We start from the raw sequence: 17968 nt of genomic DNA, 5'->3' as shown, positions 1-17968 counted from the left end.
TGTCTATTTACTCGAAGTAGTCAGGTGTCTGTGGTTGGTGAGGTTTGTCTATTTACTCGGAGTAGTTTGGTATTTGTGGTTGGTGTGGTTTGTCTATTTTACTCAGAGTAGTAAGGTGTGTGTGGTTGGTGTGGTTTGTTTATTTACTTGGAGTAGTCAGGTGTTTGTGGTTGGTGTGGTTTGTCTATTTACTCGAAGTAGTCAGGTGTTTGTGGTTGGTGTGGTTTGTCTATTTACTCAAAGTAGTCAGGTGTTTGTAGTTGGTGTGGTTTGTCTATTTACTCAAGAGTAGTCAGGTGTTTGTGGTTGGCGTGGTTTGTCTATTTACTCAGAGTAGTCAGGTGTTTGTGGTTTGTCTATTTACTCAAAGTAGTCAGGTGTTTGTGGTTGGTGTGGTTTGTCTATTCACTCAGAGTAGTCAGGTGTTTGTGGTTGGTGTGGTTTGTCTATTTACTCCAAGTAGTCAGGTATTTGTGGTTGGTGTGGTTTGTTTATTTATTTAGAGTAGTCAGGTGTCTGTGGTTGGTGAGGTTTGTCTATTTACTCGGAGTAGTCAGGTATTTATGGTTGGTGTGGTTTGTCTATTTACTCGAAGTAGTCAGGTGTCTGTGGTTGATGAGGTTTGTCTATTTACTCGAAGTAGTCAGGTATTTGTGGTTGGTGTGGTTTGTCTATTTACTCGAAGTAGTCAGGTGTTTGTGGTTGGTGTGGTTTTTTTATTTACTCGGAGTAGTCAGGTGTTTGTGGTTGGTGTGGTTTGTCTATTTACTCGGAGTAGTCAGTTGTTTGTGGTTGGTGTGGTTTGTTTATTTACTCAGAGTAGTCAGGTGTTTGTGGTTGGCATGGTTTGTCTATTTACTCTGAGAAGTCAGGTGTTTGTGGTTGGCTTGGTTTGTTTATTTACTCAGAGTAGTCAGGTATTTGTGGTTGGTGTGGTTTGTCTATTTACTCGGAGTAGTCAGGTGTTTGTGGTTGGTGTGGTTTGTCTATTTACTCGGAGTAGTCAGGTGTTTGTGGTTAGTGTGGTTTGTCTATTTACTCAGAGCAGTCAGGTATATGTGGTTGGTCTTGTTTGTCTATTTACTCAAAGTAGTCAGGTGTCTGTGGTTGGTGAGGTTTGTCTATTTAATCGGAGTAGTCAGGTATTTATGGTTGGTGTGGTTTGTCTATTTACTCGAAGTAGTCAGGTGTCTGTGGTTGGTGAGGTTTGTCTATTTACTCGGAGTAGTTTGGTATTTGTGGTTGGTGTGGTTTGTCTATTTTACTCAGAGTAGTAAGGTGTTTGTGGTTGGTGTGGTTTGTTTATTTACTTGGAGTAGTCAGGTGTTTGTGGTTGGTGTGGTTTGTCTATTTACTCGAAGTAGTCAGGTGTTTGTGGTTGGTGTGGTTTGTCTATTTACTCAAAGTAGTCAGGTGTTTGTAGTTGGTGTGGTTTGTCTATTTACTCAAGAGTAGTCAGGTGTTTGTGGTTGGCGTGGTTTGTCTATTTACTCAGAGTAGTCAGGTGTTTGTGGTTTGTCTATTTACTCAAAGTAGTCAGGTGTTTGTGGTTGGTGTGGTTTGTCTATTCACTCAGAGTAGTCAGGTGTTTGTGGTTGGTGTGGTTTGTCTATTTACTCCAAGTAGTCAGGTATTTGTGGTTGGTGTGGTTTGTTTATTTATTTGGAGTAGTCAGGTGTCTGTGGTTGGTGAGGTTTGTCTATTTACTCGGAGTAGTCAGGTATTTATGGTTGGTGTGGTTTGTCTATTTACTCGAAGTAGTCAGGTGTCTGTGGTTGATGAGGTTTGTCTATTTACTCAAAGTAGTCAGGTATTTGTGGTTGGTGTGGTTTGTCTATTTACTCGAAGTAGTCAGGTGTTTGTGGTTGGTGTGGTTTTTTTATTTACTCGGAGTAGTCAGGTGTTTGTGGTTGGTGTGGTTTGTCTATTTACTCGGAGTAGTCAGTTGTTTGTGGTTGGTGTGGTTTGTTTATTTACTCAGAGTAGTCAGGTGTTTGTGGTTGGCATGTTTGTCTATTTACTCGGAGAAGTCAGGTGTTTGTGGTTGGCTTGGTTTGTTTATTTACTCAGAGTAGTCAGGTATTTGTGGTTGGTGTGGTTTGTCTATTTACTCGGAGTAGTCAGGTGTTTGTGGTTGGTGTGGTTTGTCTATTTACTCGGAGTAGTCAGGTGTTTGTGGTTGGTGTGGCTTGTCTATTTACTCAGAGTAGTCAGGTGTTTGTGGTTGGTGTGGTTTGTCTATTTACTCGGAGTAGTCAGGTGTTTGTGGTTGGTGTGGTTTGTCTATTTACTCGGAGTAGTCAGGTGTTTGGGGTTGGTGTGGTTTGTCTATTTACTTGGAATAGTCAGGTGTTTGGGGTTGGTGTGGCTTGTCTATTTACTCAGAGTAGTCAGGTGTTTGTGGTTGGTGTGGTTTGTCTATTTACTCGGAGTAGTCAGGTGTTTGTGGTTGGTGTGGTTTGTGTATTTACTCGGAGTAGTCAGGTGTTTGTGGTTGGTTTGGTTTGTCTATTTACTCGGAGTAGTCAGGTGTTTGTGGTTGGCATGGTTTGTCTATTTACTCGGAGAAGTCAGGTGTTTGTGGTTGGCTTGGTTTGTTTATTTACTCGGAGTAGTCAGGTATTTGTGGTTGGTGTGGTTTGTCTATTTACTCGGAGTAGTCAGGTGTTTGGGGTTGGTGTGGTTTGTCTATTTACTTGGAGCAGTCAGGTATTTGTGGTTGGTGTGGTTTGTCTATTTACTCGGAGCAGTCAGGTATTTGTGGTTGGTGTGGTTTGTCTATTTACACGGAGTAGTCAGGTGTTTGTGGTTGGTGTGGTTTGTCTATTTACTCGGAGTAGTCAGGTGTTTGTGGTTGGTGTGGTTTGTCTATTTACTCAGAGTAGTCAGGTGTATGTGGTTGGCGTGGTTTGTTTATTTACTCGGAGTAGTCAGGTATTTGTGGTTGGTGTGGTTTGTCTATTTACTCGGAGTAGTCAGGTGTTTGAGGTTGGTGTGGTTTGTCTATTTACTTGGAGCAGTCAGGTATTTGTGGTTGGTGTGGTTTGTCTATTTACTCGGAGCAGTCATGTATTTGTGGTTGGTGTGGTTTGTCTATTTACTCGGAGCCGTCAGGTGTTTGTGGTTGGTGTGGTTTGTCTATTTACTCGGAGTAGTCTGGTATTTGTGGTTGGTGTGGTTTGTCTATTTACTCGAAGTAGTCAGGTGTTTGTGGTTGGTCTGGTTTGTCTATTTACTCGAAGTAGTCAGGTATTTGTGGTTGGTGTGGTTTGTCTATTTACTTGGAGTAGTCAGGTATTTGTGGTATGTGTGGTTTGTCTATTTACTCTGAGCAGTCAGGTGTTTGTGGTTGGTCTGGTTTGTCTATTTACTCGGAGTAGTCGGGTAATTGTGGTTGGTGTGGTTTGTCTATTTACTCGAAGTAGTCAGGTATTTGTGGCTGGTGTGGTTTGTCTATTTACTCGAAGTAGTCAGGTGTTTGTGGTTGGTCTGGTTTGTATATTTACTTGTAGTCAGGTATTTGTGTTTGGTGTGGTTTGTCTATTTACTTGGAGTAGTCAGGTGTTTGTGGTTGGTATGGTTTGTTGTAATATCCTATATTTAGGCATTCCTGATACCCACTAATGAATTATCAAAATTATGACAATTTCAAGAAAGTCAAACTCATTTTGAGTGTTGATTTTATTAATGTTGGAAAGTAGTAACTAGTTTACACCGTTGTGCTTTGATTACATATATGTTTTACATTTAGTGTTGTGCTTTGATTACATGTATGTTTCACATTCAGTGTTGTGCTTTGATTACATATATGTTTTACATTTAGTGTTGTTCTTTGATTACATATATGTTTTACATTCAGTGTTGTGCTTTGATTACAGGTATGTTTTACATTCAGTATTGTGTAAACATTGTTATTTTTTAAGTATCTTATAGTTGGGTGTTTTATTCTGTTTATGCATGTTCTTACTGTCATGTTTTGAAGTGACTTTTAGTCATGTGTTTTATTCTGCTTATGTTCTTACTGTCATGTTTTGAAGTGACTTTTAGTCATGTGTTTTATTCTGCTGATGTTCTTACTGTCATGTTTTAAAGTGACTTATAGTTGTGTGTTTTATTCCGCTGATGTTCTTACTGTCATGTTTTAAAGTGAATTATAGTTGTGTGTTTTATTTGGTTAATGTTCTATCTATCAAGTTTTGAAGTGACTAACAGGTGTGTTTTGTTGTTTAAGTTCTTGCTCTTGTGTTTTGAAGTGACTAACAGGTGTGTTTTGTTGTTTAAGTTCTTGCTCTTGTGTTTTGAAGTGACTAACAGGTGCGTTTTGTTGTTTAAGTTCTTGCTCTTGTGTTTTGAAGTGACTTATAGTTGTGTGTTTATTCTGTTAAAATTTTTACTGTCATGTTTTGAAGTGACTTATAGTTGTGTTTAAGTTATTTAAAGTACATGTTTTATACTGTTTGTGTTCAACTGTCAGGTTTTGAAGTAACATGCAATTGTATTTCATTCTGTTACAATTTGCTGTATTTTGAAGTAACATGCAGTTATGTGATTTATATTGCTCAAGTAAGATCTGTTATGGTCTGAAGTTATCTATAGTTGTATGTTTTTTACTGCACATAATTTATTTGCTCTAGTACTAATTTGGATGAAACTACTGTACCTAATGAGACGTGTTTACTTACATCATCATAATCAATGTCTGCTTTATTCTCTAGGCATATTTTCACATCTTCTATATCTCCCTTACTAGCAGCTGTTAAAAGTTTCTGTAAGTAAAACATAGATTTAACACTTAATAGATTGTAATGAAAAATGAATGAAATAACTGTTAAATAAAGCAATAATTATTTATTCTTCTGCATTGCAAATAACTATATAAATCTGGGGTATCCTCACCTCTAATAACATTCAGGCAGAAAGGATATGTACCGATTATCAGGTTGTCTACATATTGACATTGTTAAGTATCAGCTGTGTATTTTGCATTATAGAAACAAGTGTTTTCTTTGAGTCATCAGCAAACCGGAAAATGACTTAATAAGTCGGGTCAAACTTATCAAAGTTAGTTTATTCATTATGCATTGTTATATTATTGGTGATATGTAGTTGTATTTGTCATTCATTAACACCTTTAGTTGTCCCCTTGGTACTTTCTCATCATTTTCTTACTAATTTTATATCAGATAGTAGAAATACCACCATGCTTACTTAATGATAAAATTATATATGTAGACTGAATAAAAAGAGATGTTGATAATAAAATAAAGAGACAGTAACCTAACAAGAAAGCTAGACAAAGTGATGCCTCCACACTCCACTCTGAAGTAACTGTATTAAAACAAAGTCAATATATGACTTTCCTTGAGATATTAAGGTGTCTGGGAGACACAAATTATCACATACATGTATTTTTGGTAAGAAAATGGAAATAAAAAGTCGCATGACAATTGGACAATTGGACTTAAAAAGTAAATCTTACCTCATTCCAATTTTCCATTATAAACTAAAAATAGAAAATAAAAACTATGTGTAGTTGTCATTGAGTTATAATTGTTAATGCCAGTTGAAAATACATGATCCTTATGGACTTGTGAATTACTGACCTAATATTTTCAGATATGAATATAATCCAAATACATGAAATACTAACATCTAAAAGACTATGTCAACTTTTCTGCACTATTTTGTGTTGCTCAGCTGGTGAAAATATCACTACGATTTTTATATGCGCATACTCGTTACTCTTTGTGTTGCTGATCATTTTTGCAATTTACATATTTAACCTAATTCCTATAGGTTTTTAGTTAACAGCCAAAACTGCAAACATGAGTGCATACGCTGAAATTTCTCGCCTACTTTACCATGTTTACTGACCATTTATGTTGATATTCCTAAATATAAAGTTTTACTACAAGAATCACATAAACTTAATATGATCAAATCAAAAATTAGGTCAAGGTTAGATAAACAAAGCCAGAAATACATGTACACCTTACAATCATTCCATACACCAAATATAGTTGATCTTTTGCTAGTAGTATACAAGAAACAGACCAAATCATCAAAATACTATATTGACCAAAGAACCATGAACATTAGGTAAAGGTCAGATGATTCTTGTCAGACAGACATGTACACCTTACAATCATTCCATGGATCAAATAGAGTTGACCTATTGCATATAGTATTTAAGAAACAAACTAAACAAAGAAAACTTCATAATGACCAATGAACCATGAAAATGAGGTCAAGGTCAGATGATGCCTAGCAGTTGGACATGTACACCTTACAATCATTCCATGCATCAAATGCTTATTTCTGAGATATGGACTTGACCAAAAAACTTAACCTTATCCACTAATCTGTGAAATGAGGTCAAGGTCAATTGAAAACTGTCCGACAGGCATGAGGACAGAAGTCACAGGCGAAAACCTGTAAAAATCAATATTTCAGGGGCAATAACTCCAAAACTGGAAAATCTGAGTAAAAAGATCTCGTCATGATGCAGACCTGCCAACTATCCCGATTTTCGCGGTATCATCCCGATATCGGGATCGTAAAACTAGTCAAAATCCCGATTTTCACCAAATATACCCGAAAAATTATTGTTTACTGATTTTGAAGTTTTTCTGATCAATTTTAAAAAATCTATAATTTTACCTGGGGAGAAATTATGACAAGTTATAACGACCCTACGCTAATCAACAGTCACAACAGGTGTCATAATTAGTGGTTGTATGTAATCAGATTACCTAATTGGTCGTAACAGTCCTCAAAATTAATTTGTATACACAAATTTGGTAAAACAGCCTTTCAATTTTAATCAATTTATCATACAAGCACAATTTGCAACATTTGCGGTAGTTCCACAACAAAATCATAATTAATAGAAAGATGAGAATTGTAATGAACTCATCAAGAAAACATCGTTTATCTTGAAATCCGTTTAATTTTTGAAACCAGACGTCGTGTGTCTGTTGATTTAAAATCGACGCCATTTTGTATGATCGTATTATAGTTTACACTTTTAACCTATAGCTAGCTCCTATTTTTTTTAATAACAGGCAAAAAGGGGAAAAAGTATCTTTCAGGGGCAATAACTCCAAAACACAGGTTGACATATTTTTTTCAACATTTTCAGAGTAATAAAATCTTGTCAACTGATCATTTTTGTAATTTACACTTTTAACCTAGCTCCTACATGTTTATCAATAACAGCAAAACACTTCAAAAAATGATTTTTCAGAGACAATAACTCTATAAAACAAGATGACAGATTTTTCTCCAAGTTATAACTTTAAAAAACAAATTCTCGTCTGTTCTATCCAACTTTCACAAAATTTAAGTTGTTTACTTTAAAAATTTAGATCATGGATGATGGTTAATTGCATTTTTGCGGTAATCAGATATACCGCAAAATTGCTATCCTTATATTTTAACATGAAGAAAAACACCCGAGAAGGCCCCAAAATATATAGGTGGTGCTCCTGTCATTGGAGGGAACACAACACAGTTTTGTACACAAATATAGCTACACGAAACACGATCGGAAATTCATTGTAATAGATCTACACATTTAGATACAAACCTGAAAATATCGTGCGCCACACTGACGCTGACATTTGCCACTCTATGCGCCATTTCTCGTCAAAATGCACAATTTTGACGAGAAATGTCATTCACACAACATTTCCTAATTAAAGAACCTTTATGAGCACGCTCACATATGCCACGTCCCCACATTGTCACTGTGCAAACAAAATCCCGCCCAATTTCAAAGTTCAAATCAATTTACATTGATCTTAAAGTACAGAATTAATACCAAATTGTTTGGTAGTTTGGTTTATTGCTGTCAAATTTAAGAATTTAATTAAAAGTGAAAAAAACTAGAATTTTCAATTCAAACTGAATTAAGATAGATGTTTAAATTTAAGATATATTGATCTTAGGCCAACTAAAATTAATTAATAGATTTTCATCAAAATTTTTGAAAAAAATGGGGCGGGTGGGAGGATTTTTTTTTTTTAATTTTATTTCATATGCAACCCTTTTGTGACGAGTTCTTCATGTATGCAAGTGTAATGATAAGCTTATATCATGTATATATACATACACAAAAGTATGAGGAATCTTACATAATCAGTTTTGCAAGATGAAAATATATTTTTATTACCATGTAAAACATAAACTTAATAAAACTAGAGGCTCTTTAGAGCCTGTGTCGCTCACCTTGGTCTATGTGAATATTAAACAATGGAGACAGATGGATTCATGACAAAATTGTGTTTTGGTGATGGTGATGTGTTTGTAGATCTTACTTTACTAAACATTCTTGCTGCTTACAATTATCTCTATCTATAACAGTACTTTCTGTGGAAAATGTTATTGAAAATCTTCAAATTTTAAGAAAATTGTTAAAAATTGACTATGAAGGGCAATAACTCCTTAGAGGATCAATTGACTATTTTGGTCATACTGACTTATTTGTAGATCTTACTTTGCTGAACATTTTTACTGTTTATAGTTTATCTCTATAATAATATTCAAGCTAATAACCAAAAACAGCAAAATTTCCTTAAAGTTACCATTTCAGGGGCAGCAACCCAACAACGAAATGTCGGATTCATCTGAAAATTTCAGGGCAGATAGATCTTGACCTGATGAACAATAATACTTACGTCAGATTTGCTCTGAATGCTTTGGTTTTTGAGTTATAAGCCAAAAACTGCATTTTACCCCTATGTTCTATTTTTAGCCATGTCGGCCATCTTGGTTGATTGGGCGGGTCACCGGACACATTTTTAAATTATATACCCTAATGGTGATTATGGCCAAGTTTGGTTAAATTTGGCCCAGTAGTTTCAGAGGAGAAGATTTTTCTAAAAGATTACTAAGATTTACGAAAAATGGTTAAAAATTGACTATAAAGGGCAATAACTCCTTAAGTGGTCAACTGACCATTTTGGTCATGTTGACTTATTTGTAGATCTTACTTTGCTGAACATTATTGCTGTTTACAGTTTATCTCTATCTATAATAATATTCAAGGTAATAACCAAAAACAGCAAAATTTCCTTAAAATTACCATTTCAGGGGCAGCAACCCAACAACGAAATGTCCAATTCATCCGAAAATTTCAGGGCAGATAGATCTTGACCTGATGAACAATAATACCCCATGTCAGATTTGCTCTAAATGCTTTGGTTTTTGAGTTATAAGCCAAAAACTGCATTTTACCCCTATGTTCTATTTTTAGCCATGGCGGCAATTTTGGTTGGTTGGCCGGGTCACCGGACACATTTTTTAAACTAGATACCCCAATAATGATTGTGGCCAAGTTTGGTTAAATTTGGCCCAGTAGTTTCAGAGAAGATTTTTGTAAAAGTTAACGCAGGACGACGACGGACGACGGACGACGCCGGACGCCAAGTGATGAGAAAAGCTCACTTGGCCTTTCGGCCAGGTGAGCAAAAAAGTTGTTGTTTAATGACTGTTTTGTGTGTATTGCCTTAATTTGGGACATTTGCTGTTTGTCAACATAAAAATAAAATGCGTATGTTAGTCAACTTTTTAATTTCAATAAACAGTCATAAATCTAACAAGTTCATGCTTGTGTTTCAATATCTTTTATCCAGTCATGTTTTCTGTATCAATGGTTTCCATGAATCTTGCGCTTTGGATATCATTCACGGTTAAAATTTCTTGACACAAAGTCATTGCATAAATTAAAAAATCCGCAGTTTTCTAATCACAGAAATTTGTGACATACCGCGATTTGCGGTCTTGGAAACAAAGTATTTCTCGTAACAGGAATATTTCTCGTAACAGGAATATTTCACGTCATTCTCGTAATCAATCTTTACTCTCGGAATATGATGTTGTCATGATAGAGCAGCAGAATATGTCGACTAAATTGTTTTGGTTAGATTTAGTCGAAGTACAAAACCGAAATTTGAAACAGGAAGCTTTGAATGAAACAAAATTTTAACGGTTACCAGAAACGGAAATGAACAAAATCAGAAAATCGTAAATTTTATAAAACTAGAGGCTCTAAAGAGCCTGTGTCGCTCACCTTGGTCTATGTGAATATTAAACAATGGACACAGATGGATTTATGACAAAATTGTGTTTTGGTGATGGTGATGTGTTTGTAGATCTTACTTTACTAAACATTCTTGCTGCTTACAATTATCTTTATCTATAACAGTACTTTCTGTGGAAAGTGTTATTGAAAATCTTCAAATTTTAAGAAAATTGTTAAAAATTGACTATAAAGGGCAATAACTCCTTAGGGGGTCAATTGACTATTTTAGTCATACTGACTTATTTTTAGTTCTTACTTTGCTGTTCATTATTGCTGTTTACAGTTTATCTCTATCTATAATAATATTCAAGATAATAACAAAAAAAACAGCAAAATTTCCTCAAAATTACCAATTCAGGGGCAGCAACCTAACAACCGATTTTCCGATTCATCTGAAAATTCCAGGGCAAATAGATCTTGACCTGATCAACAATTTTACTTCCTGTCAGATTTGCTCTTAATGCTTTGGTTTTTGAGTTATAAGCCAAAAACTGCATTTTACCCCCATGTTCTATTTTTAGCCATGGCGGCCATCTTGGTTTGTTGGCTGAGTTACCGGACACATTTTTTTAACTAGATACCCCAATGATGATTATGGCCAAGTTTGGTTAAATTTGGCCCAGTAGTTTCAGAGGAGAAGATTTTTCTAAAAGATTACTAAGATTTGCGAAAAATGGTTAAAAATTGACTATAAAGGGCAATAACTCCTAAAGTGGTCACTTGACCATTTTGGTCATGTTGACTTATTTGTAGATCTTACTTTGCTGAACATTATTGCTGTTTACAGTTTATCTCTATCTATAATAATATTCAAGATAATAACCAAAAACAGCAAAATTTCCTTAAAATTACCATTTCAGGGGCAACAACCCAACAACGAAATGTCTGATTCATCTGAAAATTTCAGGGCAGATAGATCTTGACCTGATGAACAATATTACCCCTGACAGATTTGCTCTAAATGCTTTGGTTTTTGAGTTATAAGCCAAAAACTGCATTTTACCCCTATGTTCTATTTTTAGCCATGGCGGCCATCTTGGATGGTTGGCCGGGTCACCGGACACATTTTTTAAACAAGATACCCCAATGATGATTTTGGCCAAGTTTGGTGTAATTTGGCCAAGTAGTTTCAGAGGAGAAGATGTAAAAGATTACTAAGATTTACGAAAAATGGTTAAAAATTGACTATTAAGGGCAATAACTCCTAAAGGGGTCAACTGACCATTTCGGTCAAGTTGACTTATTTGTAAATATTACTTTGCTGAACATTATTGCTGTTTACAGTTTATCTCTATCTATAATAATATTCAAGATAATAACCAAAAACAGCAAAATTTCATTAAAATTACTTATTCTGGGGCAGCAACCCAAAACCAGGTTGTCCAATTCATCTGAAAATTTCAGGGCAGGTAGATCTTGACCTGATAAACAAATTTACCTCATGTCAGATTTACTCTAAATGCTTTGGTTTTTGAGTTATAAGCCAAAAACTGCATTTTACCCAAGGTTCTATTTTTAGCCATGGCGGCCATCTTGATTGGATGGCTGGGTCACTGGACACATTTTTCAAACTACATACCCCAAAGATGGTTGTGGCCAAGTTTGGATTGATTTGGCCAAGTAGTTTCAGAGGAGAAGATTTTTGTAAAAGATTACTAAGATTTACGAAAAATGGTTAAAAATTGACTATAAAGGGCAATAACTCCTAAAGGGGTCAACTGACCATTTCGGTCATGTTGACTTATTTGTAAATATTACTTTGCTGAACATTATTGCTGTTTACAGTTTATCTCTATCTATAATAATATTCAAGATAATAACCAAAAAGAGCAAAATTTCCTTAAAATTACGAATTCAGGGCCAGCAACCCAACAACGAGTTGTCCGATTCATCTGAAAATTTCCGAGCAGATAAATGTTGACCTGATAAACAATTTTACTCCATGTCAGATTTGCTCTAAATGCTTTGGGTTTTGAGTTATAAGCCAAAAACTGCATTTTACCCCATGTTCTATTTTTAGCCATGGCAGCCATCTTGGTTGGATGGCCGGGTCTACGGACACATTTTTTAAACTACTAACCCAAAAGATGATTGTGGCCAAGTTTGGATTAATTTGGCCAAGTAATTTCAGAGGAGAAGATTTTTGTAAAAGATTACCAAGATTTACGAAAAATGGTTAAAAATTGACTATAAAGGGCAATAACTCCTAAAGGGGTCAACTAACCATTTGAGTCATGTTGACTTATTTGTAAATCTTACTTTGGTGAACATTATTGCTGTTTATAGTTTATCTCTATCTATAATAATATTCAAGATAATAACCAAAAAAAGCAAAATTTCCTTAAAATTTCGAATTCAGGGCCAGCAACCCAACAACGGGTTATCCGATTCATCTGAAAATTTCAGGGCAGATAGATCTTGAACTGATAAACAATTTTACTCCATGTCAGATTTGCTCTAAATGCTTTGGGTTTTGAGTTATAAGCCAAAAACTGCATTTTACCCCATGTTCTATTTTTAGCCATGTTGGCCATCTTGGTTTGATGGCCGGGTGACCGGACACATTTTTCAAACTACTAACCCAAAAGATGATTGTGGCCAAGTTTGGATTAATTTGGCCCAGTAGTTTCAGAGGAGAAGATTTTTGTAAAATATTACTAAGATTTACGAAAAATGGTTAAAAATTGACTATAAAGGGCAATAACTCCTAAAGGGGTCAACTGACCATTTCAGTCATTTGATTTATTTGTAATTCTTACTTTGCTGAATATTATTGCTGTTTACTGTTTATCTCTATCTATAATAATATTCAAGATAATAACCAAAAACAGAAAAATTTCCTTAAAATTACTAATTCAGGGGCAGCAACCCAACAACGGGTTATCCGATTCATCTGAAAATTTCAGGGCAGATAGATCTTCACCTGTTTAACAATTCTCCTCCTGTCAGATTTGCTCTAAATGCTTTGGTTTTTGAGTTATAAGCCAAAAACTGCATTTTACTCCTATGTTCTATTTTTAGCCATGGCGGCCATCTTGGATGGTTGGCCGGGTCACCGGACACATTTTTTAAATTACATACTCCAATGATGATTGTGGCCAAGTTTGGTTTAATTTGGCCCAGTAGTTTCAGAGAAGAAGATTTTTGTAAAAGTTAACGACGACGACGACGGACGCCAAGTGATGAGAAAAGCTCACTTGGCCTTTTAGGCCAGGTGAGCTAAAAAATGGAGGCGGGCTGATTTCATAGGGGCTAGCGGGGATGAAAATCTATCAATTAATTTTAATCGGCCTTACTGTATCCCAGGTTGTTATATAGTTTGGTGTATTGCTGTCAAATTTAAGGATTTAATTGATCAAGGTAAAAAAGCTAGAATTTTCAGTTTGGACTAAATTCAGATAGTCCTGTTTTAAAACATTTTATAACTATTTCAAAGCAACTTGGATTTTCATCAAAATCTACAGCTATAATTGAGATAGATGTATATTTTTATGAAAATCCAAGTTAATTTGAAAAATCTATAAACAAATTTAATGGTGACCATCTTAATTCAGTCCAAACTGAAAATTCAGCTTTTTTCACCCATTTGACAGCAATAAACCAAACTACCAAACAACCTGGCATTCTGTAAGATAAATGTATAATTGATATAGCTGTATAGTTTTATGAAAATCCAAGTTGATTTGAAAAAGTTATAGAAATAATTAAAGATGACTATCTGAGTTTAATCAAAACTGAAAATTCTTGCTTTTTTTACCTATAATTAAATCCTTTAATTTGACAGCAATAAACCAAACTACCAAATAACCTAGAATTTTGTAAGATCAATATATAATTGAATTAGATGGGCTGATTCAGACCATTCAAGACTTAATTTGAAGGTCAATACTGGTCGAGACAGGTAGAGACTGGTCAAGCCTTTGTCGAGACCATTTAAGACTGCAGCAAGATTATCAAATACTAATCGAGACCAAAGTCAAGTACAGTTTTAAAGTACAGTTAAGTAATGTCGAGATAATGTAGAATCTTATCAAGTAAAATCAGTGCTCAACCTTACTGATCGAGCACAAAATATGGTCTTTTCAGACCCTGAGCAGTTTGTAGTGATTGTTTTGCATTGTATTGTAATTTCTGAGCCTTTTATAGCTTACTATGTGGTATGGGTTTAGCTCATTGTTGAAGGCAGTACGTTTACTTATAGTTGTTAACTACGTCATTTGGTTTCTGGTGGAGAGTTGTCTCATTGAAATAATTGACAAAACTTGCATTCTACAATAATATATTCTAGTTCTAGCCCTGTCAGCCATGTTGGTTCAAAGGGGAGTCACAGACACATTTTCTTAAACAGACTATAAAAGTCTTTTCTTTTCTATTATTATTTGTTTCTTTAAATTAGTTTCTTAGATACATAGAATAAATTGTGAATGGAAAAATAGTATCTAAATATCTAAATCAAAAGAAGCTTGAGGCTCCACCTATGTCTATGAGCATCTTCAACAATGCACTCTCTCCAACATTGTGGACTAGAATAGAAATCATGACAAAATTGCCTTCACTCCTACACATTACCCTATAGAGAGTAAACCAATAATTTCAGCAAAATTTTACTTATTTTAGATCTTGTCGATTATTTTTGTTATTTTAAAATGTGTCTTACTACCTTTTATAGTTTTCAAGATAGAAGTAAACAAGAGGCTGTCACAACGACAGCAAACCGGATTTATTTACATTTATTTGTGTCCTGGCAATATCACAAGAACCATTACTGATGAATGGTGAAAGTGAAAATCATCAATATCAAATTTGACCTCCATTTTGTCATCAGTATCAACATTTTGAAATAATAATATTTGAAAAGCTTAGATTGAATGGTTCATGAGTAAATGCAACAACGTGAATGGAAACGCCATTTTACGATCTTTCAAGAACCATATCTCCTGAACAGTAAAAGTCAAAATCGTCATTATGGAACTTGACCTCTATTTTGTCATCAGTAACAACATATTAAAATTTCAAAAGCTTTGGTTGAACGGTTCATGAGAAAATGCACAGACACGACGGGAAACACCATTTTTCAATCTTTCAAGAACCATAACTCCTGAACGGTAAAAGTCAAAATCGTCATTATTGAACTTGACCTCCATTCTGTCATCAGTAACAACATATTAAAATTTGGGAAGCTTTGGTAGAACAGTTCATGAGTAAATGCACGGACACGACTGAAAACTCCATTTTTCAATCTTTCAAGAACCATAACTCCTGAACGGTAAAAGTCAAAATCGCCATTATTGAACTTGACCTCTGTATAGTTGTCAGTAATAACATATTAAAATTTTAAAAGCTTTGGTTGAACGGTTCATAAGTTAATGCACGGACAACATTTGATTGCCGCCTTTCAAGAACCATAACTCCTGAACGGTATAAGTCAAAATCGCCATTATTGAACTTGACCTTCGTATAGTTGTCAGTAATAACATATTAAAATTTTAAAAGCTTTGGTTGAACGGTTCATGAGTTAATGCACGGACAACATTGATTGCCGCAAACCCGCCCGCCCGCCGTACATCCCCAAATCAATAACCGACATTTTTGTCACAAAAATCCGGTTAAAAATGCTTTGCTGAGCGCAGCCTGATACGAACGCAGAGGTCAAACCATGAACAGTTGAGGGCATTTTCAAGCTTGATACTCAATACTGTCATGACTGTCTGAATTTGGATTTTGATCCAATTTTTGACATAATATAGGTTTCTGACACAAAATGAATGTGGTCAAAGATCTTAAAAAATCTATTGTGCAATACTGTGAAATGAAGATTTCTTCATATGAATATGAACCCCTTAAAAGAAATAGAGAAAAAAAATCCCCCCCTCCTTGGAGCAATTACCCCCAAACTCAATCCCAGCCTTCCCTTTGTAGTACAAAGTACAATTTTAGACAGGTCCATACACTTAAACACAAGTTATTGTTTGGAAACTAGAAAAATGATTGTTTTTGGCCCCTTTTTTGCCCCAATTCCTGCATGTTTGGGGCAATTTCCCCCAAACTCAATCCCAGTCTTCCCTTTGTGATATGGAACCTTGTGGTACAATGTCAGAGAGATCCATACACTGATACACAAGTTATTGTCTGGAAACTACCAAAAATGCTTGTTTTTGGCCCCAATTCCTAAACTGTTGGTACATGTACCATAACCCCCAAAAACAATCCCAATATTCCTTTTGTGGTATTGAACCTTCTTGTAAAATTTCATAGAGCTCCATTCACTTAAACTAAAGTTATTGTCCGGAAACCAAATGTGTCTTCAGACAAGGCTGAGGCCGATGCAGACATCATAGCATTATGACGCAAATTTTTTTTTATGGCCGTATAAAAATTATGCATTCCACACGCATTAACCAGTCAGGGGACTTACTGAAATAAGTGTTTTTTAAATCACTTATTTGAGTAGCAAATTCGAGGTTTTGTCACCAATTGGGATTTTGTAGTTTTTTAAAAAATTTTAAACACATAGGTTTAAATAACATCTTTTAATTAGTAAAATTAAAAAATATGAACTTTTTGCTTCTTTTAAGTAGCAAGGTTTATGCCTTTGAGGCCTAAATTAAAATACTGTTTGTTTGCCCTTTTCCGACCCTATGTTTTGAAACAGGGTAGGTAGGTAGGTAAAATATTTTATTTTTCTTTCCCCAAAAAATAACTTAGCTCGGTACATTTTTTGTCATGGGTAGGCAGGTAGGTATAATATTTTATTTTATAGATACAAAATCTGCATGATGTCATTTTTGTTTGTATTACTTTTGTTTAAGTATGCTTTTGCTAATAAGTTTCTAGGACTATTAGTATAATAGTCCCAAGTTTTGAAAAAAAAATATCATGTAGAATGTGAAGTTAATTCATATGCACTACAATTTTTTTCAAATTTCAAAATATAGGGCTGTGCGGCATATTTTAAACGTTTACATACCTGGAATTTTTAAGAATTTTAACTTGCACTAATAGTACTATGTACCTTGAACGCTTACCTAGACCTTAAGTTTTTCTGTAAGCAGGTAAGAGATAACTTTGTTCTGGTAAAATATGTCCAGGCAGAAATACATTGTACATTACTAGTAGAAAAAGTCCCTAGAGTGTTTAAATTTTTGTGTGTGCCTGTGTTTCCAATAAAAATGCTACAAGACTAATCACTTGAAACTCAATTCTCACGTATTTTACGCCGCTTTTATAAATGATCTGTATGGAAAAACTTGGCGATTTTACTGCCAAATATTCTCCCCTTTACAGACCTTTGGTTCATGTCAGATATAAATCAGAATATATCAATGCTGGTCGAAGGCATCATTAACATAATCATCCTAATCTACGGACCACCAAAGGCCATCCCTACATAGGATACAAAGTCTGTTTACAAAATATTTTGTACACACGTTGATTATTTAGTATTGGACGAACTTTTTTTGAATGAACCCTGCTCTTCATGTATAAAGACACAGAGTTACGTTCGTTAAATCATGATTTCAAAGCTTTCAACATCGATTTAAAACAGATGCTTTGAAACTCCAAATGCAAGTGTTCATTCATGTCAAACGCTCATGTGATACCAAACGGACTAGACCTTATACAGGAAAGATAAAACCTGAGAATTCCGGTAAAAAAGTTTTGAGCGGGAAATACAAATGTAAGATTTTTGGAAGGAACAAAAAATAAAATAAAATAAAATCTTGCTGGTAAGCACAAATAAAAGATTTTCAGGCGGAACGAATTTATAGGGTCGGTCGGTAAAGGGCAAACAAACAATATTTTAATTTAAGCCTGATGCTATCATTTACCTGAAAATTGTATTTTAGTTGAAAAAATGCTATAATAATTGCTTTACATAATGAA

The 17968-nt window shown here is 34.8% G+C and overlaps 1 protein-coding gene across 2 annotated transcripts in view; it reads right to left on the bottom strand.

Annotated features, from left to right (window-relative positions):
* The window catches only part of LOC143054825 (uncharacterized), a 141071-nt gene that overhangs the window by 69283 nt on the left and 53820 nt on the right, over positions 1–17968 (bottom strand). For both annotated transcript variants that reach the window (XM_076227874.1, XM_076227876.1), the window contains exons 4-5: positions 5480–5503; positions 4683–4766 (exon numbers count right to left, since the gene is read on the bottom strand). In XM_076227874.1, coding sequence (XP_076083989.1) covers positions 4683–4766; positions 5480–5497 — 102 coding nt within the window. In that variant the 5' untranslated portion in view covers positions 5498–5503. The remainder of the gene's footprint in view (positions 1–4682; positions 4767–5479; positions 5504–17968) is intronic.

Source organism: Mytilus galloprovincialis, chromosome 12, assembly GCF_965363235.1.
Source record: "Mytilus galloprovincialis chromosome 12, xbMytGall1.hap1.1, whole genome shotgun sequence".
In the NCBI taxonomy this organism is placed as follows: Eukaryota; Metazoa; Mollusca; class Bivalvia; order Mytilida; family Mytilidae; genus Mytilus; species Mytilus galloprovincialis.
The sequence above is the reverse complement of the archived record's forward strand: the minus strand, read 5'-3'. Positions and strand labels throughout refer to the sequence as shown.